This window comes from Ciconia boyciana, chromosome 2, assembly GCF_034638445.1.
Source record: "Ciconia boyciana chromosome 2, ASM3463844v1, whole genome shotgun sequence".
Classification (NCBI taxonomy): Eukaryota; Metazoa; Chordata; class Aves; order Ciconiiformes; family Ciconiidae; genus Ciconia; species Ciconia boyciana.
The window spans coordinates 148,143,399-148,168,201 of record NC_132935.1 but is presented as its reverse complement, the minus strand read 5'-3'; the positions used below and the strand labels follow the sequence as shown (position 1 = coordinate 148,168,201).

The window sequence follows — 24,803 nt, the reverse complement described above, 5'->3', positions numbered from 1 at the left end:
CCTGCCCCACGCCCTCGCCCCCATCTGCTTGAGCTCCTCCGACCTGCTGCGAGCCTTACTGAGCGCGCCCGCAGCCCTCAGCCCCACCGAGCCCCAGCGCCGGGCACCGCGCTCCCGCCTTCCCTCGCTCCCTCGTCCCTACGCGCAATTAGTGGGTCTTTCACGTGTCACTTCGCCTAAAATCCCGCCGAGGCTGCAACGGCACCTCTCCGTGTTTCAGTCACCAGAGCCTCCCTCTCGAGTTTCCACACGGGATCACCCGCTTCACACACCCATGGGGGGAGTGGGGGGAAAACAAAACAGTACCAAGGAGGCAAGGTATTATTTGAGGGTTTCATCCTCAAATCTATGCAAAGCCTACTGCCTTTTAATCTTGATGGGCTTGGTTCAAAGACCGAGCGATATTTAAACTATAGCGCTGCCTACTTTGCCGCCTGCGATCCAAAGTCCAGCAGAACGGCGTGCTTCTCGCCACCACGTTAGAAACACCACAGGGTGGAAAACGGGACACCGGGATCCAGCGGAAAACTCCAAGCATGTGAGGAAGAGAGCGGGAGCTACAACACGACACGGAGGAAAAACCACGGCTTGATTTAAATAATTGCATAATATTAGGATTTAACTTATAAATGTTTACATTTGTGTGATTTGATTAATGTCACGTTTGATTTCCTTAAAGCCACTGACAAGGTACTTTAAAACACGAGATTAACGCCTACCAGTAATATTCAACAGGCAAATCCTCTTCCCGGCGCCCGCCTTCCCCCCGAGCCCGAGCAGGTAGGGACCCTGCGCCCCCCCCCGCCAGTCCCGGGTGAGGACTCCCCCTCCCCGCAGCCCCAGCGAGCGCCCCTTCTGCCCCGCGGCCCCCCAGCCAGCCCTCGGCCACGGCGGCCCCCGCGACCCCTTCCCTCCTCCCCGCTCCCACCCGCGTCCTGCGGGTCTCAGTCCCCCCGCCGCACGTGACGGTCACCGAGAGGATTCCCCGCGGCCGCCCTGCCCCTGCCGCCCCGCCACCCGCTGCGGGCTCCAGCCGGCGTCTCAACGCGCCTCGCGGGCTCTCCCGGCCGCCTCGCGCCCCGTTCAAACGCAGCCGGGCCGGGCCGGGCCGGGCCGGGCCGGGCCCGCCTCAGCCTCTCCCCCGCCCCCGCCGGCCGTTGCCGCCGCCGCCGCCGCCGCCAGAGGGACGGGACGGGACGGGACGGGACACCCCACCCCCGCCCCGCCCCGCGCTGGGCGCTCCCCGAGGCGCCGCCGCTCTCGGGTGTTCCCGGGATGGCGGCGGGAGGGGGGAGGGGGGACAGGAGGCTCGAGCGCGGCACGAGCGCGGCCGGCGCGCGGAATTGTGGGTAGGAAAGTGGTCGGGCGGCAAAGGAAGCGGCGGGCGGGGGGGAGGGGTGAAAGGTCAGCGGCCGAGAGCCCCCGCGCCCGCGCCAATGGCGGGCGGCGCCTCGGCGGGCGGGCGGGCCCCGCCGCCGCCGTCGCCGCCACACGGCACGGCCCGGCCCGGCCCGGCCCCGCAGCGCCCTGCGCTTCCCTCACAGCGCGCTGGGGCTGCCGCCCGCCCCGGCGGTAAACACCGAGCGTGTCTGTCCCGCGCGGGCGGGCGGCGGGGCCGGGCTGCCGGCGCTCCCGGGGGACGGGACAGGACGGGGCCCGCTCCTGCCCGCCGCCCTTTGTAACGGTTCGCGGCGAGGCCGCGCGCCCGCCGCCCCGAGCTCTCCGCCGTGTTTGTTTGCACACAACCCCACCCCCACCCGCTCTTTGCTCTTTGATGCAATTTATTTGATTTGTAAATAATTGCAGATTTTTTTCCTCCCCCCCGCCTCCTAACCTCCGCTTCCTCTCGCCGCCTCGCCAGTTACCAGGGAGATCCGTCCGTCCCGGCAGCGCGGGTCGAGGCGCCCGCCGTGGCTCGGGGCAGACCCCGCACACAAAGGTTCCGGCCCGGGGAGGGCGGGGGCGCCCGGGACGGCCCCGCTCCCGCTGCCCTCGGCCGCGGCTCGCCCTCGCGGGGACTCTCCGGTGAGTTCAGAGCCATGAAATCAGCAGCTCCGGCTCGCAGCGGGCACCGCCGCCGCGGCGGTCTGCGGCGGTAAGCGGGGGGTTACTTGAATCGCTCCGCAACTTTTCACCGTCCCTTGCACCCCCGCCGCCGCCGCACAGCCTCCGAAGGCGAAGCGTGAGCGAGTGCCCCCGCCAGCCCTTCGCCAGGAGACTCAAACGGAGGAGGAAAACGTGGAATGTTCACACGGAGAAGCGGTTCCCTTTGTTCTTTCATTGTTTCTACCCGAACTGGCGGAGACAAGGACAAACACTTACCTTCTCTCCTTTTTGCTCCAAAACACACGCGTTCCCATCAGCTGTAAAATGCGCGATCCGCCGTGGAAGCGACTACAAACGTCGGGAGAGTTTGTATTCCATTCTTTTTCGCTCTCCGCTCTTTTTAGCGTAAGATTAAGTTGCCGAGCACGTTGTTGCAAGCTGTAGCCCCCCGCCCTAGTGAATGGTCACGTTTAGGACCCTCCAAGTCCATCCTAATTCTGCCAGTAGAATTGAGGGTATTGGAGGTCTAAACTTTCAAAAGGAAAAGGGCCTGCGTCTATCTAGCAGGGTGGAAACGCACCCAGTTCCTCACCCACTTCCACAAAATTGATACAAACATTTCACCCCAGACAACTCAACGAAATACACATTTTAAAGCTTGAATGTAGAAAAGCTGGCCCCTCAGCTGAGGTAAGCTAAAAGCAAACTGGCATGAAGAAAATCTACCTCCGTGTATTCCGCAGCGGGAATCGTTTCTGTCTGGAGTTCAAAGCAAACAAATAAATAAGAGCATCACATAGAAATATTAAGTGTAAAGTTTAAAGGGCAGCCACCTCCGAGAGGAACGTGCTACCCAGGGCGGAATGGAGAATCACCGTTTTTTAAAGTGTCCCTCTCTCGCAAAAATGACTGCTTTTCATTTTTTCCCCCTCGCGACCAAGGCAGGGGCGAGGAACCCGTTTTCTGCTTTCTTTGTAGCCCAGTCGGTGTTTTGCACCCAGCCACACACACAATTCCCCCTGAAACCTTGCTTTAATCTGATTATGATGAGATCTGCTGATACAATGAATATTTGAAGTGATCCTTCTGTCCTAGTGAGCGGGATGCAGTCAGGCTCCCCTTTCCAGGGCTCCCCGCCGCAGAGGGACGAGCAGCGGCGGGGACACCCCGCTCCCCGGGGCCCCGCCAGCCGGGGGGGGGGAGCCCCCTTCCTCCAGCGCCCAAGGGTGCCGGATTAACTCAGCCCAACTCCCTCGGCCGGTGGTTGGAGCGGGATCCTTAAGTGCCTTTTCCCCCCGCATCATCACGCCTTTGCCAGTTGAAAAATAATCAACAACAACAACAAAAAAGAGGATGGAGGCGACCCAAGTAATTGTGGGACCGGGAGTACGTGTTGCCTCACCTCCCCCCCCCTCCTCCTCCCTCTCCTCCCGATGTGGCCTTAATAGCAAACTGGAAGGCCGGTTTATTTCATAGGGCCATATTACAAGCACCAAGGTAAATAGGGAGTCGTGGGGGGAGAGGGAGGGAGGGAGGGAGGGAGGGAAGGAAGGAGGGAGGGAGGGAGGGAGGGGGGGAGAAAGAGGAGCTTTTCTTTGATAGCGTTTAATTGGAATTGAAACATTCTGGGGCTGTAAACATTCTTTATTTATTCAGCACACATAAGCGGGCATTGTTTTATCACCATCATAATTACGGTGTCCTTTAAACTGACTGATAGCAAAGGAGATAAGGGAATGCGCCTGTAGCTCCAGACCAAATCACTGGCTCTCCCCTCTCCCCGGGTCACCAGGATCCACACGGTCCTTGGAGATGAGGAGCGCCGGAAGATTGTGGCCTGGCCATCCCTTACGTCATGGAAGTGATTTGTACCACATTGCTAATTTGGTGCAATTCATAACCTCCCGATCTCCTACGTTTGCAACCGCTTTTCAGTTTGCGGAGTATGCTTTTTAGGATGTAGCTCCCTAGTGTAGAAATTAAGAGCGATCACCTATGTGCAGGAGAGGATCTTATTTCCCAATGTTTGTTGCTTTACCTTTGTCTAATTAAAAATGCAAACTTTTAGGATCCTTTCAGAACAAAGCCTCACCAAATCCCCTTTACGTCCAAGGATTTGCAAATTTATAAAGGCTGCATTGAATTCAGCATGGGTCAAGGGGCAAAAAAAGGGTAGAAGGTCACTGCATTTTGATTATGGGTCAGTAAACAACATGGCATGTAGTATGTGTCCAGAAACTCCTGCTAAAAAGTATTTTAAAACTACCAGGAGTATCAAACTCAAGAAACAGTCTTAGCCCGTGGTGATTATAAATTGCAGAAAATGCTAGGGTGCAAGTGACACCGCAGCCCCCAAGGAAAAAATACAACTTAAAAAGCGCTTAGCAGAACTCTGCGTTGCTGCTTTGTTTACAAAAAAAGAAAAAAGAAAAAAGAAAAAAACCAACCCTGAAACTCCCAGGCGTAAGAGTGTAAGAGTGTTAGCCAGATTATGATTTTTTTTTTTCAGACCGATGGTTGGCATTTCTTTGTCCTACACATTTAGGAGATTTAGTTATACATTCTGATTTGTTGTCATACTGGAATTTACGGCAAATTTTAGGTACTACAGTCACATTTGGCTGACTTTAAAATAGCAGAAGGATCCTATTATACTGTTCTTTGACCCTATTATATTTATGTTACTGGACTCTTTGTGATAGCCTCTAGCTGCTTTCTATCTGTGTCCTCCTTGAGCAAAATATGCCCAGCAATATCTGAAAGCAGGGTATAGGGTTAGAAAACAAGTTCTGATTTGAAATATATATTTCTGCCCAGCGTCATGAAAGCAAAAGTTTTATTTAATGCTTGTCAATACCTGGAGACATGGTCCAGCACTTAACAAATAATAGTAAATACTAATAATAATGCTCTAATAATGTGGCAATCCTAGTGTGAAAATGCACATGACCTCTCAGGTTTTCCCGAAGATTTTCAAAAGAATTCTCCCCATTAGTACAACCGATGGTGGACATCGCTGTTGCATTTCCCAACGAAATGTTTAAAAGACTGTAAATGGTGTGTGCATTACTTCATTGCAGAAGGAAGAGGTCAGGCTGAATTGCACTGGTATTTAAACATAATCATACTATGAAAATAAATCAAAACATCACGTAAAAGGAGTATTTTAAATGTTACACAGGTTTTATTTCTGGAACGACGTGGTGAAGCACTTCCCCGCGAGCATATATATTTTAATACAAGTTTACAAAAATGAAAGTATACGATTTCCAATAAATGGGAATAGGTCTACAGCGAGGTATTATGAATATTATTTTGCTCTTTCTTTTCTAATGAGGTTTATCCTTCGGCCAGACAGCTTCAAGACTGAAATACTACTGACTATAGAGGGTAGATTGCAGATTGCACGCTACTCAACGTGAAAAGGAGCACGTTTGATTGATAGTCTCTGTGTGTGTGTGCGCCTATGCACACAACTCTCTGTAGTTGCATGTATATGTATTTGGCAAAACCGGGCATCTCCGGGCGTCCTTATCTTCAGAAATGTGAGACAAACATCCATCCCTTTAATCACGTTCATCTTTGATCACCAGCGAGGGTGACACAGTCCACAAAATTAACAAAGAAACTCCCTTGCTTCTGGGAGATAGCTACATACACATCTGGGTCTGCACACACATGCACGACATACACACGGACACGCGAACACGCAGGCACACACCCCGGCTCCCCGTAAGTAAATTATTGCGTAACTTTTCATGTAATTGATGCCAGACACCTTTAATTTCTCATTTTCATTCTTTTGGCCAGCTTTCACATTAACAATCTAAGCCGTAAATGTTGGTGGCTATTGATCGCAATCCCCTGTGTGCGTGCAAATCCATTTTCGAGTCCCCTGCCTTTAATGTGCGTGTGCGTGTGCAAGGGGCCTCCGCCGGCTCTTTATCAGGCTCTCCCCCCAGCCTGCCTGAAGACGACCCCGGATGCACAACGTGTGCTGATGGCCAAGGGAAAGCACCAAAAAAGAAAACAAACGACGGAGAAGTAGAGAAACAGGGCTCTCCGTGCGAGATGCGGAGGGAGATACGCAGCCGAAAGGGTGTGTGAGTACACGGTGGGGATGTGTCGGCTGGGCGAGACCTTGCCCAGGACTTCGGGTGGGTTTCTGCCTGGCGACGTTGGGCTCTGCCTCGACCCCGCGCTCATGGCCGCACCTTCGGATCAGCGAGGTTCGCCGCGGAGCCGCTACTGGTTCTAAGCGTTCGGTAGCGCCGGCATCGAACAAACAAAAATAACGCGTTTCTTAAACAGTTGCGAGTCCCACTGCCAGGCTGTCACTGGCGGTACGTGGGTGCGTGTGCCCGCGGCTCTCTGCGTGCGAACGCACGCGTGGGTTTGCGGGGGAATCCAGCCCAGCGGAACTACCTGGCAAATAAGGGACTTTTCAGCCCACCGGGTTTTTTGGTAACGTCTTCTGAGCAGCTTTCTCGGAGTTTACTGTTCCTCTAATGTTGACTCCATAGCCTTAACCTTAAAGCAGGGGGAGGAGAGCAGTGGGGAGGGGGTGGGGGTGTTGGCAGCATATAAGTACATCAGGAGGAATTTTTAAACGACCTTATTGTCTCTCGCGCTAGAAAGAGCACGATGATTTCTTGTTAGCGCCAGCAGCTGTTTTCTCTCGAAACTTTGCTTTCAGCCTCAGCATATACCGGGGTGCCTCTCACACGAGCGAGAAAGAGAAAGGCAAGGAAGGCTGGGGGATCCAGATGCAAGGCGAGGGAAGGCGAACTCCGCGGATGGTCTTAGCTGTGCCGAGGCATTGTTCACTGCTGCCTCTCGGTTACGTTCAAAGGCTGAAATATCACGAGATCCACTCAATGATCCTTTTCTAATTCGAGGGACAAAATGTAATTTGCTGTAGCTCTGCTTTCTCGGATGGGAATACTATCCCTGGGTTTCAAAGGGAAGAGCTAGGCAGCGCGGTTCGCACACACATGGATTAAGTTGAACAGCGGCGATTACATCTGCGCTGAGAGCAACAGTAGTCCAGGGCTGACTTTTCAAACCTCAGCCCTCCGAGTTAGAGGCTCCCTTGAATAGACTTCCTCCATTCCCGGATGCACTCCTCCAAATTCCCACTTCTCTCTAGAATTCCTGCGAAACTGGGGGCTCGCCTGCCTTTCGCCTTGGCGGGCGAGGCTGCTTTTTTACAGAGCGATTATGCGCTGTATTTTAGCTGTACCTGACGGGGTAACACGAACTCCACGCACCATATTGCCAATACGCGGAGTGGATATTGACGTCTGGGACCGAAGATTTTTTTTTATTTTTTTTTCCCCTCGGTCGTTTTTTTGCCAAGTCCCAGAAATATGAGATGTCTCATTAATCTCACGGATATGCCTAATTCTGGATGTGCGGCGATACATAAAAGTGCTCGTGTTTGTATCCAGCGGAACACTGGATGCACGGCAGAGATTGGTGATTTTTTTTTTTTTGCAGCGCCTAACGTGCAGACCGCAAGCAGCATCATTTTAACGTGACAAGGGAGAGGCGTGCAGCCATCGCAACATTTGCGGAATCCTCGCTCCTGACACTCGAATAATTTAACGTTCCTGGGAAGAGGTTAAACCTTCATGCTGCTTCTTCGAATTGATTTTAAGGGGCCGCTATAAATGGAACATCAAAAAGCTGCGGCAGGGCTACTCCGGGCGGAACATGCGAACTGCGAGCCAGAAGCATCCTAGCCCGCTGCAATACCCTACATTGTGCGTGCCAGCACTTTTTTGTTATTACGTAAAGGCTCTTGGAAGCACCTTGGATATTTTACATTCTCCTTTCTCTGCTGGAAGCAATCAGCACGCAGGAATCCTGACGTGGGCTCTGGGACTATAGGACATTCCAGCTCGTGATCCGGCACGGTTAATTGTGAAAAGTGTATACATTTCTGGCTTATCTATGCTTTGTTATGGGTCTGACGTGAGCCCACGTCCTCCTCCCCCCTCCCGCAATATTACAGGCAGAATTTCAGTTAAAAGTGTTACAGTATCTCGGTGCAGGAACCCGTGATATTCAGGCAGCAGAATAACCTTAGTCCCCGGCTGTAAAAAGCTAATTAAGCAGAAGAGGAAAATCGAGAGAAACTCGAAAATGTAAGTACTCCCTCTCGTTAACAACCGAGCCTTTAACTTTGGAGCCTCAGAAAGGGAAATACCAGGCTGTTCTGCACGTTCTCGCTAAGCTTCATTTTCCACACAATGCAGAATAAAATGCTAGTTTAAAGCGGCTACGTTACCGAAGGATTTGCCATCGCTACGATCAGACTTACGTCCTTTAAATGCACGGCATGCACAAAAGAGCAACGTTTGTCCGAAATAGGCTAAAAATATGCGAAACGATAGGGAAAAAAGCATACAAATCCTTCCTCGGAAGCTAGCGACGAGGAAGTCTGAGAGGTCTGAGTGTGTTTGAGCTCGGATTGTTTAATAGAAAGATTTATATACTAACTGTATTATTTACTTTGGGAGGGGAGGTGGCAGTATAAGGGTATGCTAATTAGTGGGAGATTTTTTGGGGGAAGGGGTGGAATATCAATTTTTATTGCATCACCTGTCAGGAGTGTCCAATCAGCGTTGGCTTTAGGGGAATTAATTGATGAAGGTGTCTCCGGACGAGCTCACTTCACTCTGTCATTTTATTTGTAGCTAAAGCAGCGGCGGGAATAGCAGCTGCATTTCTTTTCTCTTCCTCCCTTCACATTCCATTATCATAGTTTCCAATGGAAAAGCAGGGAATGAAAGGGAACAGGTACTGATCTTCAGCAGCAACTTAGAGAAACACTTTGGCAAACCTGATTTTTAAGATTATATATTGATTGTAGCCTCACGGTATTTTTTTAATTTATTTTTTTAATTTTGTCTAAAGTTTGGCACTTCATTCACCAGGAATAACAGCCTTTGTTATATTTTATTAGCAGGATGCCTTGAGACAAATACAGCATCTGGCTGAGGATTGTGTGTGTGTGGCTTTTTCTTTTTTTTTTCTTTTTTTTTTTTTTCATCTCTCTCTCTCTCTCTGCAAATGCTGGGAATAATTTAATTCACGAAATGGGAGACCTGAAGTCGGGTTTTGAAGAGGTGGATGGCGTGAGGCTCGGCTACCTCATCATTAAAGGAAAGCAAATGTTTGCACTCTCCCAGGTTTTTACAGACCTGCTCAAAAACATCCCGCGAACTACCGTGCACAAGCGAATGGATCATTTAAAAGTAAAAAAGCATCACTGCGACCTGGAGGAGTTGAGGAAACTCAAAGCCATCAACTCCATCGCTTTCCACGCCGCCAAATGCACCCTGATCTCCAGAGAGGACGTGGAAGCCCTTTACACATCCTGCAAAACCGAACGGGTCCTGAAGACGAAACGGAGGAAAATAAGCCGGGCGCTGTCGGCCACCGACCTGCGGCCGGAGCTCGCACCCGCCGACCCCTTCTCCGGCTTCTGGAAGGAGAACAAACTTTGGCTGGGTTTGAATGACTCTCCCCGGCCCCTGCTGCCCATCCGGAGGAAAGCCCTGCGTCCGGGGGAGACGGCCTTGCTACCGGCCTCTCATCTACCTCACATTTTTAGTAAATACACTGGCCACAGCTACCCAGAAACCGCCCGGGCGCCCTGCAAACCCCCCGTAAACTATGAAACGGCGCCGGCGGCGGGCAGCTGCGCGCCCCTCCGCGCCCGCCGCCCGCCCGCCGCCCGCCCCCCGCCCGCCGCCGCGGCGCGGCCGCGGCTCCCGGCCGCCGGCCCCCGCCCCTGCCCGCCCGCTGCCGCCGCCGCCGCCACGGGCGGCCGCCGCCGCCGGCGCGCTGGGCCCCCCCGGCGGCGCCCGCCGGCCCCTGGCCGCGCCGCGGCCCTGCCGGCCCCGCGGCGCCCCGCGGCTGCCGCTGCCGTTGCCCCGCGGCTTCGGGCCGCCGCCGCCGCCCGCCTTCCCCGAGAGCGGCAGCAGCGACTCGGAGTCCAGCTGCTGCTCCGGCCGCGCCGCCCACGACTCGGACTGCGGCTCCAGCCTCTCCAGCTCCAGCGAGGGCAGCTCGGAGGAGGAGGACGAGGAGGAGGAGGAGGACGAGGAGGGCAGCGGCGCCTCGGACTCCAGCGAGGGCAGCTCGGAGGAGGAGGAGGAGGAAGAGGAGGAGGAAGAGGAGGAGGAGGAGGAGGAGGAGGAGGACAGCACCTCGGACTCCGACTCCAGCTCGGTCTCCAGCCAGGTCTCGGTGCAGAGCATCCGCTTCAGGCGCACCAGCTTCTGCAGCCCGCCCGGCGTGGTCCACGCCAACTTCTTGTACCATCTGGCGGCCGCCGCCGCCCCCCGGCCCCCGGCCCCGGCCCCGGCCCCGGCCCCGGCGGAGCCCGGCGGGCTGCCCGCCCTCCGCGGCGCTCCCGGCGGAGTCAAGCTGGAGCTGCTGGAGGAGTGGGGCCGCCCCGGCTGGGCTCCCGCCGCCCCGGCGCTGCGCTGCTCCGGCGGCCTGGGGAGCTGCTTCGCGGAGATAAGAGATGATAGGGTATCCGAGATCACATTCCCACACTCTGAATTTTCCAGTAATGCCAAGAGTACTGACCTAACAATTAACTGTGTTGCAAAGGGGGCCTCTTCACCTAGCCCAAAGACAAACAATGCATTTCCACAACAAAGAATACTCAGAGAGGCAAGGAAATGCCTTCAAGCAACTACTACACACCGTGCAGATAACAATACAATAGCTGCTAGGTTCTTAAATAATGATTTTTCATCAGCGGCAGCAAATTCAGAGAAAGATTCCAAAATCCCTCATTGTATTGAATTTGCCACGGATTTGCCCTCTTTACAAACTGATCCCGAGGAGGATGCTGCTTCTCCAGGGGCAGCAGCAGCAGCTGAGCTCCAGTGCACTGATACAGGCAATAAGGCATTGCCATTCCTGCACAGCATTAAAATCAAAATAGAGGACAGCAGTGCGAACGACGAGTATGAGCCTGACCTTACAACACATAAGCTAAAGTGTGAGTGCAATGATACTAAGGATGAGTTTTACGGTGTGACTGAGAGTAATAACCAGGACGCTTTATTAACAGCCAAGGAAGATTCTGCATGCACTGAGAAAGAAACCACTTCCTTAAACCCGCTGACTCAGAGTCAGGTCCTCTCATGCACTTTAGGTACTCCAAAACCTGAGGATGGGGAGTATAAATTTGGAGCAAGGGTGAGAAAAAATTACAGGACACTGGTTTTGGGAAAGCGACCTGTACTGCAGACTCCTCCAGTCAAACCAAATTTGAAATCAGCTCGAAGCCCACGTCCTACAGGTAAAATCGAGACACATGAAGGAACACTGGATGATTTTACAGTTAACAATAGACGCAAAAGGGTAGCCAGCAATGTAGCATCAGCAGTGAAAAGGCCATTTAATTTCATGGCAAATTTTCCCTGTCCACCATCACTAATTATTGGCAATGATGGGGATTTGTTGCCAGCTTATTCCTTAAACACCACTAAGGATTCCCAACCACCTCACAAGGCCCATCCTGTATGGAAATGGCAGCTGGGCGGTTCTGCAATACCTCTTCCACCTAGCCACAAATTCAGGAAATTTAATTAATAAAATAGTTTGGAAAATATTTTCTTGAACCACCTTTAACTTTCTTACGTTTTTTAAACTCTGCAGGATGGTTTGTACAAGCCCATTAATGCTATACACACTTTCGGAATCCTGTTTTATCACATTGTGAAGACAGAAACCGGATTACTATTTTCTTTACCATTACAACAGTGTTTTTTTGTTTTGTTTTGGGTTTTTTTTTTTTTGTTCTGTTGCATTTGGGTTTTTTTTGTTACATTCCACAGAGTACTTCAGGCTAAAGACTCAAGTTAAACTCAGTTATTATGGTAGAGCTGGAACACTTTACTGTTTAAATGCTAATAATGCACCAGTACCTCAATTCAACTGCTGCAAATAAATGTCAAAAGGTTGAATAATAAATATTAGAATGAGCCATTAAATTTATGCACTAGATTTCGAAAATGGAAGTCTAACTGTTAATTCAGTTAAAGTTTGTTAAGTTACATGGTTGCACAGTAAGGGTTCACTATAATTCAACGTGGCAGCAGCCTGCTTTTCGGGAGCTTTGTTTTCGGGTGCAGGGGTGTCTTTTTCGAAGAGCAGTTGCACTTACTCCTTTTTCTCTGGTTTGGAAAGGCTGGGGTCCGCCTGCGATCCCAGCGCTGGGAAAAGCTGCCTCATCTGAAACCAGTAAATAAATGTGGAATTCTATTTTTGGTAAAAGGGTGTCTTTTTACTTGTACAGCCACTCTTTGCAACTGGGAAGCCTTTTTGTTTCACCCAGAGGTCTTAAATAAGGTTACTGTTACCCACTAATGTCATACTTAAGTTGTGGTCTGAACATGCCCCTTACAAACTTGCAAAGCAACTAAAATATTTGCCCGGCTAGCAGTACAATTTATGGTCCAGCCCCTCACGCCGGCTGGAGGAAATAGCAAAGCAGTAAATACAACACAGAAAGTGAAACGAGAGGCCGTAAGTGGAAAGAATACACAAAATGAGAAGACCGTGTTATTCATAGCTTTTTGGCACCAAAACTCAGGCGTTTCAACCGTGTTACACTTCCCGGTTCTATCTTCATCTCTTTAAATTTGCTGTCGTGGGGTTTTTTCGCCATGCCATCCTCTCTATGTAGCAGAAACATTTCTACTGCACGTGACAATCAGAGGCAATTCTCTATATTTGCACTTAATATCGAAATAGTCGAACAGGCAGACTTCTAGAGTCTAGCCCTCGGTAAGACATGCTGGTATAATATATTGTGATGATGGAAGCAGTAAATCAAAATTATGGAAATTTGCACTGTTGAAAAGCATGCTTTAGCTTTATTTTCAATTAAAAACACTGTTTAAAAAACATTCCTGATTCCATACACTTTGAATTATTGCAGAGTTATCCGTGGTTTCCTCTCCGTTTGTAAGTTCGCTGTTTTTATTTGGAGGAAATACGCTTCAAGAGGTTAACTGTTTCCCTCCCTCCCCCCCAAGCCCTCGAAAAGAAAGGGAAGGGGGAAAAAAAAAGAGAAAGGCTGGAGGCCGAGGTGGAGGCAGAGCTGAGGACGGGGGAAGGTCTCGCTGGCGGGGGGAGGACGGGTACAGCAACTCTGAACACAGCCTGAAAAGTTTGCAGCTTGAGAAAGGCAGTTATAATTGAGTTGCTGAATCAGCAGAGTTTAGGATGAATAATTGCTGGTTTCTTTCTTTGGATTAGCATTTTATTTATACTAGATCATGCCCAAATTAAATTTTAAGGATTCCACTCATCGATCAATCCCGGGAGAATAATTTATCGTAAATCAAAAAAGGAAAACAAAGCAACAATGTAATGTTTACTGTGTGACTCAAAGTCAACATTCCTGATGGCAATCCACTGCCTGGGTTTCAATTTTTTAATTCCTGCCTTTGTGATGCCCTCTCCCAACCCCTCGTGTCTCTGAATATTCCAAGCAGTCACTAACTGATTTCAGCTCTGTTTACTATATCCACACCGTAGTTTTCCTCTCGTTGTAAAAGGCCTAGTCTAAGAATACCTGCAGCCAAATATATTTAGAAAGAGTAAACAATTGCCTTTCGGTGGAGTTACCCTTCCCCCCTGCATGCACACGCACACACATCACTTTAAACTGCCAATTGCAAAAGGTGCATTGCATACTTAACCGCTCTGCTGAAATTACGATGGTCATGAAAAATCTGCTTACTGAAGTTGTTCTGAGATGGATGTTTACATTCGTATGTTTAGAGCTGCACAGATTACAGCCTTATTTCCAGAGAACTGTAAATACGTACAAAGTGTACTGCTCAGGAAAGCTCCCCGCTCTGTTCGAAAGCCGTGTCTGCTTGACAAAGGTCTTCCCTTGACCAAAAAAAAAAAAAAAAAGAAAAAAAGAAAAAAAAAGGGGAAAAAAAAAGAGCCAAACCCAAAAGCTACAGAGGTGCAATATGCAAACTTGGAACCTGAAATTTCGCCTTGTCAATTAAACAACGTATCACTTTCAAAGTAACTCCGTCCCCTGACCCTGTTTACTTCCAATTAGAGATATGCTGATTTGGCCAGGAATTGTAAATTACAGAGGTGCCTTTTCAGGTTCCCGAAATAATCCTGGGAGGGGGGGAGGGGGAGGACTAAGCATAAATTTATACCAAATAGGCTCTGCAGAGTTGAGGACGTGAAATATGGCGCCCAGCCCTGCCAGCGGCCCGGCAGCTCAGGCCCGGGAGCTCAGGCCCGGGAGCGGGAGCGGAGCGGGGCAGGGAGCGCCCCGGGCCCGGCACCCCCCGGGCATCCCCGGCAGGCTGCTCTGCCGGGCTCCCCTCCACGCAGGCAACATCAAAAGGCAAGAAGTTAAACAGCCAAATAATTTTCACACGTGTACACCTCAGTTTAGGGCAAGCCACTAACAAGGACATTCGTGGTTTTACTACCGTTGGAGAAATTAGCCAGGTACAATAACTCGCTGGGGGGAAAAGAAAGGTATTATTTCCAATTCTGGTAGTTTGGTAACGGTTTCTGATGGCATTGTAATTATTATTGCGAGCAGAGTTCATTATCATTTCAGCCTTAATAATATAAAGTCATATCATTGTGTTACATAAAAATAACCACTTTTCTCCCATAAAGGTAAGTTCTAATAACGAGGAAAAACAAAGGTTTTTCAAGTAAGCCAGGTTACCATTTTGTTGCAATGTTTACAGGGGATAAAACTTAAAATGTATTAGTAATGAATCGCCACCATTTTCCAATTCCTGGTGTACACAAAAATCCACAGAATTTTCTAGAGCAAAAAGCAATCGAGGGCCGTGCATGTACATTATGGACTATACTCCATAGGTATTTGCCACAAGTAGAGTTCGCCGGTAAATTTATTGGGAAGATTTCTGCTGCCAGATGGAGGACAAAAGAAAGTTTTGAACTATGTTTAATTCTCCAGAGTATTAAAAAGGGAACACGTGTAATGCCTTCAGCAACAAGGTATATTGCCTTAAAAGATGTAACTTGCCATTTACAACAATTTACTTTAAGTCGTGATTGTTCTATAACCTACACTTACTTGACTACAGTGGGATAATCTCTTTACTGGTTGTTTATTTAAAACGCCACTACTAGCAATAATGCAAAATAGTGGTAGCTGTTGTATGAAGTTTGCTGTTCAATCAATTCGCTTGGTGTTTTTTTACATGGTCTCTGATCCTTTTTCCTCTGACGGATTTAGTTGCCAATAAATTAAAGTTTCTGCAGAAATGAGAGCAATGCTATCATGTTTGTGTTTGTCACCGTTCACACGTGCGAGTGGTTGAGACAGAGAGGGGTAAAAAAGTGGCATTTTCGGCACACGGCAGTAATCTGCAGGAAAATATTCTGCATACGCAGTATGTTAGAGAGCATGAAACATGGATAACGTTGTTAATTGTGTTTTTTATGGTTAAGAGGATTGCTGGAAAGAATATGCAATGGCTCATCCTGGGATCTATTTGGTCAGCTTGGAAGTACAAAAGGAGGGCGAGCGCCTGAAAATGAAAAGCCCTGGATAGCAAAATAAGGAGGGAGGCATTGGGATCTACCTTGCTAAAGTCAAGCTTACAGACACTACCCGATCGCCGGGTATTTAGCCCTGCAACCGCGCCTAAAGAAGCGCGGTCTAGCAGCTCCTGGGGCTGAGCGCGGGGCTCCTGGCTGCAGGGCGGCCGGGGCTCGCCGGTGAGCCTGCCCGAAAACCTTTCGGGAAGGGACAGCTAACCGGTTTTAGGCCTTCCACATTGCATTTTTTCACTGCGCTGATATAATTATTTGCCGTGCCCTAGGCCCCTCTCTCTCCCCCTCTCCCTTTCACTCCGAGGCGGCCTCACAAGCCCCCGCTTTAAAAGGCCCGAGATGTTTTGCATGAAGCGCTCACAATAGGGGTTGAGGGAATTGACAGTTTCAAAAACAAGGCGCCCTGTCCTTTCCAGATGCCGAGGACCCCTCTCCCGCACCATCTCTCGTTTGCTCCTCGCTGCTGGTGGCTTTATCCTTAGCATTGCAAATATACGGCAACAGCTGTGTTTGTAAACAGGGGGGAGGCCGGCGGGAGCCCCGCCGCCGCCGCCGCCGCCGGCCCTGCTCCGCGCGGTGCGCTGCCTCCGCTGGCCGCCGCTTCGCTGCCTCACCAGCCACCGCCTGGAAATTAAAAAAAAAAAAAAAAAAAAGGAGGCGAGGGAGATTAAAAAAATGAAGGGAGCGGGGCCGGGGCGCGGGAGGAGCGGCGGCCCTCGAGCCACGGGCCTGCTCGGCGGCGGGGCGGCCCCTGCGCGGCGGGCCCGGGGGACAGCGCGCCTCGGGCCGCCATCTTGCCCGGCGCCACGCAGGCTCTCCCTGGCACCCTGGCCCGGCTCCCCCGCTCCCGGAGCGGCTCCCCGCGGCCGGGCGGGGGCTGCGCGGCAGCCTGCGGGGCCCCCGGGGGCTCCCGCACTTCAAAGCGGCCTCTCGGCGGGGCCGCGGCTCCCACCCCACTCCCCCCTCCGGCTCCTCCGCTGGGGCGTCCATCTTCCCGGGCTCTCCTGTGGCGCGGCTCCGGCCCTGCTGCCTCCCGCCCTGCCCTCTCCGTGCGCGGGGGGCCGCGGCCGGGGGAGAAGCCACGGGGGGAAGCCCGCGGTGGTTCCTCGGGGCCCTCAGGGCAGCTGCCGGGCGAGGGGCCGGCGGGGGCGGCCCCGGGCCGCGGCGGGGAGGCGGCCAGGGAGCCGCCGGCGGGGCCCGGCGCCGGGGGAGGCCTCGGGCCTCCGGGGGAGGCTTGGGGGCCGCGGGGGAGGCCCGGGGCCTCGGCGGAGGCCGCGCGCCCTCCGCCCCCCCGGAGCCGGCCCGGGGAGGGGACGGGGAGCGGGGTCAGCGCGGAAAGTGCAACCAGGCTGTTTGCTCTTGCGTCTAAAATGCAGTCGGGGCTGTAAAGCGTGTGAAATTACGCACTGGTCTCTTAAAGAGTGGCTAATTTATAGTAAATAGCGAGGGCTTTGTAAATGGCTTTATTATGTTGTTTCTTGTTAATTGTTGAGAAAATCCCCATTGTTGAGTGTGAATGGCTTTATGGGCTAACCCGGTCTCCGGTGCAATCCAGGGGCAGTAAATGGCCGCTCCGCTAATGTGGCCCGTAGCGAAAAGCCGGCACCAGTCGCGGTGACCTTTGGGCGGTGGTGCCGGGGTGCGCGGAGGGAACAGGGCCTGGCCGGGCCGGGCCGGGGGTGCGAGGCCGGGCCGGGCAGCGGGGCCGCGCGGGGGCCGGGGCGTGCGGCAGCCGCGCTAAAATGGACGCCCCTGCGCCGGGCGCGGCTGCAGCGCCGTCCCCTCGGAGCGGGGAAGCGCCGGGACCCCGGCACGGGGGTGACCCCCTTCTCCCGGCCCGCAGCCCAGGAAGCAGCGGCGCGGAGCGGCCCCGCGGCGGGCCCGGCCGCCGAGCCCGGCGCAGGGCCGAGCCCGGCGGCCCCGCCGTGGCAGCGCACACGTGCAGGGGCCGCTCCCCGCCTTTGTTAGCGGCCACGCTGCCCGCCTGCCCCGCAACGCCCCGGCCGGCAGCCCGGGGTCCCCCTGCCCCGCCGAGGGGTACGTCTCCCCGGCGGGGGGGCCCGGGGGCGCCCCGGCAGCGCCGGGCTCCAACGCGGCCCTCGGCCTCCCTCGCCGCCGTCCCCCTAAGACAAATAAACAGGAGCCAGCACCTCCAGCCCCGGCTCCCCCTGTCCCGGAGGGGCGGGGGGGGGGGAGGATGGGGGAGCCGCAATGAACTTCCCCAACCTCGGCACGGCGGCCCCCGGCCGCGGGGGGAGGCACGCCGCTGCTCCCGGCGGTCAGAGGAACCGGGACGCGGGGCCTGCCCCGCCGCTGGAACATAAACGCCGTTTCACCGAAACGCCCCCCGAGTGCACGTGCCTGCATATTATAAAATACAAATCGCGATGAAATGTAAATTCCACTCTAGAAACTTATATTGGGCTATTCTCTTTCCTGAAATCTCTCCCCCTCTGATTTCGCTATTAGGAGAAATCCCCCTGGGTTTAAAGCACTTGTTTCACGGATTTCTGTACAGCCCACATCTGTTGGCTTCCCCTCTGCGGCTCGCCCCTTCTGCAGGCAGAGGACGTCGCGGGTCTCCCGGCGGGGCCGAGCCGCGGAGGGGCCGCGGCAGCCCCAGCTCTGCCCCTCGGAGCTCAGCGATTTTCCAAACTGCCTTTCAGGACCGGGACTGAATTGCAAACGTGTCAGATGCACGGCTCCCTCTTCCCCGGGACTTGCGCTCGCACTGCTTTTCCAGGCTGATTAGTAGTGTCGGAGCAGCTAGACAGGGCTGTACAGTCCATTTCCCTCAAAACAGGATGTTTCCATCAACCTGCATTTGGTTTTCCCCGAAGAGCAGCGGAGAGTTTAGCTGGGAAACACGTCCCGGCTAAACCCTCGCCTTCAGCTGCCGCTCGGGTCACTTCACATCTTCGTATGATATTTCATCCTGTCAGTCCCCTTTCTCTACCTTCCCGGGCAAAATAAATAAACCAACAAACAAACAGAGCCTTGGAAAAGCCCTGCTGATGGCGAAGCGCGGGGCCGCCGCACCGGGAGAGCCCGGCGGGGCCGGCGAGCCACCCCTCGCCGGCCGGGGCACGGCTCGGCCCGGGGGACACGCTCCCCGGCCTCCGGGTTTGGCTTGGTGTTGCTCCCGGAGCAAGCCCCTGCTCCCCCGGACCAGCTCCCGCCCGAGCAGCGGCTGCCGCCCCGGCAGCGGGGCGTTTGCTGGGATTTCCAGGGTCTTTGTGCGTTTGTGGAGATGCGTGTGAACGGGGCTGCGAGTGTTAAAACTGCCACATAGCCCGTGCGAACATATGTTTTATATTGACCCGCGATGCTTTTGTGTTCCTGGGATTCGGGGGTAAACTGCCCGAGACAATAGCAAACCCAGAAATATTGTCTGGTAAACGGCACGAAAAAAAAGAAGAAAAGGGGGTCGCTCGCTTTTGGAAATGATAATTTCCATGTACGGGGACATGACAGTTTGCGTAAGGGCAAATAGCGATGACGTGCTATTCCGTGTACAGTTTTCCAGACCATTTGAAAAACTTTACTGTGTCTGCTGCGGATGTTTGAAGTAGCACGTTATAACCAGAAGAAGGATTTTCAGGTTGTTTCCCGCTATGACATAATCGTCCCCGTCAAAATCTGGCTGAGTTCGCCGGAGGGAAAAAGATGTTCATGCTAAATGATGTGGGAGAAGAAAAGAGAGAACGGCGTTTAATACGCGCTGTAAAATAATGACAGATCTCCCCGGCTGTGATCTCGCAGTCTCTCTTACATTTTAGGGGAAGTTTATAAACGGTTACCTGGGGTTTGCAAATTTTGCTAGTAAAATCTCATTAATTCCATTATGATTTCTGTATCCGTCTCCCGTAAAGGAGCCTGTAAAATGTATTAATTCTGGACAAGCCCTGCCATTCATCAAGTCCGTGAACATTTGTATTTCCCTATCTAACTGCGCAGAGGCCGATAAATAGCAAGGCTCTCCAGATAATCGCTGATATCTCTTGTCCTCCGCGCAGAGCACTTGGTGGTATTTGTTCCGTCCCGGAAAAGTCCTAAAGAGGCTTGAAAGTGGGTGAACTTTTTAAAACACACCTGAAAGTTGGGAATCTTTATACGTGTTTGCCTTGCTCGTGGGGCAAAGAGGAGGATGCCCGGCAGCAATTCCTCATCAGCGGACTTAAAAGAGGCTCCTGCCTTTCCCGAGGCCTTTCCCTCCCTCCCTCCCTCCCTCCCTCCCTCCCTCTCTGTAAACACCAGCGCACAGATGCGGCGGGGGGTTCCCGTGAAAACTCCAGCGCGGAGCCCGACTCCTCGGCCAGCGCCTGCGGTGCTGCATTTGTTCCTCCCGTTTTCCGCGGGAGAGGGATGACACCGGGTTTAGGAAAAGGCTCCGGAGGGTAACCGAGAGTTCAGCGGCTCCCAGCCCCAACGCCGGCACAAACTGCAAGATCACTTTGCTGCGGCTTCGTGCGAGCTGCTCTGGCTTCATGAAACCTGCAAACCCAAGCCGCCTTCCAGAGAAAATTTACTGCTTGTATTTGGTTTAGCAACGTCGATGGCGTCTGATCATTTAGAAAGACGAACTACATAAACATCTGATAGTTTGTATTAGAATCAAGCACAGTGACAATTGCGCAGAGCTGGTTTTAATTTTATTCCAAAGTGTTTACACATCGACATATGGTAAATTTGTCTTCACTGAGAAAGTTAAGAATCAATAGCGTTAATAGCTTTGCATAGACATGATAGCGATTAACATTTCTGCATCTCTACCAGCCCAAGGTTCCTGAAGATAAATGCTTGGGTGCTGAAAGAAGAAGGGTTTTCAACTGAAGATTAACTGCCTGTGCCCGCAAAGGTGCTTAGCGGTTGCCCGTAGGCACCGCCGAGTTCAGCAGGACCCGCTCCCTCTCTGCTGACGGCTATAAAGAAGTCGCAGCGCCTTTGCTCCGCTTTTATCTGTGTTTTTCAATGCTTTTGCTCACCAGTACCTGCAAAGCTCACGCCTGAAAAAACAACCGGCTTCTTCCCGGCGAGGAGAGCTGGTCTATGATAAAAGGCTGGAGCCTGGTTCCCCCTGACTCTGGCTGGGATGACAGCGTTTTCCAGGAGCCTCTCTCGCTCCGAGGGAAGTGGGAAAAGCAAAGCTGCCGAGCCCGCTCCGCAGTTCGCGCTTTCTATCAAGGTGCCGCAGATACTTTGGGGTACTCCCTGCTTTTCCCACGGGATGTGCAGGCACCTCCAGTCGTAGCAAGTCGGGGTGGCAAAAACTCGGTTGTGCCGGGACATCCTCTGGAATCGAGGATGTGCTCCCAAAGAGGTCGTAAAACTATATATTTATATACGTTAAAAAACCCCCCTCATTCGCGCGAGTCATCGACATTTGCAAACGCTGCTAATGCAGCAATTTCCCCCAACATTGAAGGGCTATTATTTTTAATTTTCAGGTGTTGCTTGAGGAAGATCATGAAATCACGTAGAAACTCGAAGGCTAACCCAATCTACAGATGTCTATGCACGTCTCTAAGTCAAAGAGGTCAAATATTTTTTAAACACGCATTTACCAAGAGAAAAAAAAAAGGCATCTAAGCTGGAAACCTGTGGGGGCATAACAAAAGGAAAGAGGCCAGAAAGAAATATCCCACAGTGGATTACAAGGTTATGGGACAGGTCACTATAGGAAAGTTAAACAAAAAATGAAGGGTACATTATATAAACCTCACATAATTAAAAAATAGTTCCAACGTTGTAGTTATACTCTCAGATATTTGTTGAGTTTGTTGATCAAGTGCCTGTGAATTTATTGGGAGTTTATTCTGCTAATATACCTTTATTTACCCAGCGTTTGATTTTTCACATAATTAGAAAACTGACCGCAGCCTTTAATGACTGTGTGTTTAATGAAGACTATCATTATTTTACAGCGCAGACAAACGTACAGAATGAGCTATTATAGGAAGGGACCTAGTCAGACAAGAAATAAACCCAGCCTTATAGAGAGCGGACTCTAAGACAGTAATATATTAAATATCACAGCGATCGATTTCAATACCCTGAGTGGACGCGGGAATAAAAATTCACCACCAAGATGAAATGATTAGGAATTCTTTGTTGGGAGGGAAAAAAAGTGATTTTTTTTTTGCAGATCCTTTTTGTTCAGGTTGGAAGAGGGCCGAGCAAGCATCTTTCAAGCTCCCGGTTTGGGACATAACCCTAAAGGTTAGCCGCATCTCAATGGCGTTTCTCCGTGGTAAAAAGATGGGTCTTTGTCCGGAGAGAGCCGGATTAAGTCTCCAGCCCGGCGCCGGTGCGCGGGACAGGGGCAGCCCCCGGCAGCGGCCCCGCGGAGCGGCCGCCAGCCGCGGCAGGGCTGCGCGCCGGGGCGCCCGGCTGGGGCTGCGGCTTCCCCGCCGCCGGGAGCCCGGCCGGGCCGGGCAGGGCGGCGGGGCCGGCTCTCGCCTCGGCTGCCGGGGCGGCGGCGGCGGGAGCGCGCCCCGGTGCCGGCGCTGGGGGGGAGCGGCACCGGGCCGGCCCCGCAGCCGCTTCGTGGCCAGGCCAATTGCAACGGCGCGCAAAGCTGCGCCCCAGCCGCCCCCCGCTCCCCCCGCTGCCCCCAGCCCTCCCTCCCGTCCTTCCCCGCACATCCCCCTTCCCCCCAGCCACGGCCCTTCTCGGCTTTAATTAATAATTAAAAGGCGGCATGAAAATTAAAGAGGGGGCAGAGGAGGGGCGAGGCGCTTCCGCGCCCCGCGGGAGCCCGCCTGGCCGCTGGGGACGGGGGCGAAGGTGGCCGGGCGTCGCGCCGCGCTGCCGGGCTGGGGTCCCCCCACCCTCCGGGCCACCTCCCTCCTCCTCCTCCTCCTCCTCCTCGGGGTGCCGGGGTGGCCGCTCTGCCCAAGGCTGTTGGCGGTAGCCGGGGCTGAGGCTCGGCCGGGCAGCGGGCGGGGGCTCGGGTTTGCTCCACTCCCACTCGGCTGCAGGGGAGAGGAATTACAGCCCAGAAAACGTGAACCTGTTGACTGCCACATCCCGAGTGAAAGGGCCGGTAGTCTTTTACATTCCCAAACCTATGAAGTTGGGATGCCATCGCTGGGCCCCTGGATTCACCTGTCACTGCAATCACTGCCCCCGAGCACTGACAAATATTCACAATAAAAGAGTGAAAGGGTCTCTTAAGGTTCACTGATTTGTGTGTAGAACTTTGGAAAACTGCAAACAAGCGAGAAAAATTGTCCATTCTTGTGAAGGGAAATACAAGTTTGCACTTAACCGTTCAGCGACAAAACCCCTGGACTGGCCAAAGAGCCGGTGACATACACTGTAATCTCCATAACAATTTAATTTCCTCTCTTCCCTCTCTCCCTCTTTACTGGTTAGCAAAGGGGAAAATCTAAGGGTTTAATCCCGAGGAAGGCTTTCCATTTATTCCCACTGCAGGGAGAAGGGGATGTTGAGAAAAGCCAACAGATCCCGAACAAAATGGAGAGGGAAGTCCTCGGGCTCTGCGCTGGGAGAGGCGGGCTGGGAGCATCCAGCCAGAGGACACATGCGAGTCGGAGTGAAATAGAAACTGGCGCTATTAAATTTCCTTTTAAGTGTGCCTTTGGATTAATTGTACACGGAATCCAGTAATTAAGGCCCTTCTCTTCAGAGAAAACCTTTTCGGTTTCGTATTCCAGCGTCGGGCGTGATTGCTGCGTGCTCGAGAGAAAAAAATAAAGGACCAGTTTTTCCTTTGAGCGCAAAAAGTTGCAGCCGCGTAAGTGGTTTTTACTAAAGACGACATTAAATTGTAGGGTATTAGCAATAATCACGGAGGGATCTGTTTTATACCGTCTCAGGCCTCAGAATCTGCTGTTCCCGTCTTGCTGGGACCAGGGAAAAGCGCTTCCCGATTAAATTCTGCATTAATAGAACTTGGCAACCGGCAACAAAAACCTTGCTTAAGTGAAATGAAGAGACAAAAGGCACTTTAAATGCTGAGGTTGGGGGCTGGGGAGCTTATGCCACTAATTTTAAATGAAGACGACGTTCATGCCTTGCAACCGGCGGAGAGCCCGTGCTCAGGCTGGGTGAGGGATAGCACTAATTCTCCTCCGCGGGCTGGCTGCGGGCTCCGGGCAGGGCTCGCCGCCGCCGCAGCCTCCCTCGCCTGCCGGGGACGCACCGTTCGTGTCCGAGAGCTGGGAGCTCCGCAGAGCCAAACCCCTCGGCTCCCAGGCGGAGCTGCCTCCACCTGACCTGACCGGGCCGTTAACGAGAAGGGACCTCAGCTCCGCCGGCCGGGGGGAGCCCCCGGCGCCCGGGACTGGCGGGAGGCGGGGTGCGGGGTGCCCCCACGCACTGCCCAGGAGAAACGTCCGAGGCGGGGCATTTCCAGCGCCTGCTCCGGGGAAGGTCGTTTCACCCCTCCTGGAGTCGCGAGTGTCGTTTCCCTCGGGGACACGCGGCCTCAGAAGCCCCTTCCCGCTGCCCATGAGCTCTGTGCTGCCCGGGCGGGGGGGGAGGGGGGCCGAGCTCCCACGCGTGTCCGCGGGCCGTCCCCGGTGGGCCGGAGCCCCCTCCGGCGGGGTCTGCGCGGAGCGCGGAGCGGGGCCGCAGCCCGTGCCGGGGCCGGCTGTGGGCGCGGAAATAGAAATGTAACATCCCTCCAGACAAATTAATTTTTGACGGATTTATGGCACGGTTTGCTTTCAAGATATTCATTGGCTCCTCCGAGCTGCGATGAAGTCCAGGGTGCAGAAGTATAAACACGCACCGCCTGCTCGGCGGAAACCCTCGAACAGTATCTGCCAGCGAAAGATCAAGACACTTTGTGCATTTTCCGCAGATAATGCCCATATTCCGAATGAGTGATCAGAGAACCCCGGTATTGTTAAGTAAAATGAGAGGAAGGCGAGTGACGTGGGACTCGAACAATGGCATTTCTGAATCAGTTTGGTTGATTGACATTTGGGGGCTTCATGACCCGAGGGAATAGGACTCATTACCGTGAATACACCAAAACATCAACCGAGATTAGAACTCTGGATCTTTTAAAAATCCTATTTCATTCTAAATTATAGTGGGAAAATACCAATTCGAAGAAAAAAAGGAGGAGAGAGGGAAGAAATTACTCCTTTATGCTCCTTTAATTGCTCAAAGCC

General features: G+C 53.0%; 2 protein-coding genes across 3 annotated transcripts in view; one reads left to right on the top strand and one right to left on the bottom strand.

The window, feature by feature from the left end:
• Window positions 1-1,973, bottom strand: part of MLLT10 (MLLT10 histone lysine methyltransferase DOT1L cofactor) — a 143,295-nt gene extending 141,322 nt beyond the window's left edge. Inside the window, exon 1 of one of the 2 annotated variants that reach the window (XM_072854427.1) lies at window positions 1,835-1,973. The gene's annotated coding sequence lies outside the window, so the exon portion shown is untranslated. Of the gene's footprint in view, window positions 1-426; window positions 728-1,834 lie in introns of those variants that run through there. The other variant, XM_072854426.1, reaches the window with a different exon arrangement.
• A 6,135-nt stretch (window positions 1,974-8,108) lies between these two features.
• On the top strand, window positions 8,109-11,923 carry SKIDA1 (SKI/DACH domain containing 1). Its single transcript, XM_072854424.1, is given in 4 exon segments — window positions 8,109-8,195; window positions 9,017-9,834; window positions 9,837-9,878; window positions 9,881-11,923. Coding segments are annotated over 3 exon segments (2,514 nt in total). The 5' UTR covers window positions 8,109-8,195; window positions 9,017-9,149; the 3' UTR covers window positions 11,668-11,923.
• Window positions 11,924-24,803: the final 12,880 nt, after the last annotated feature.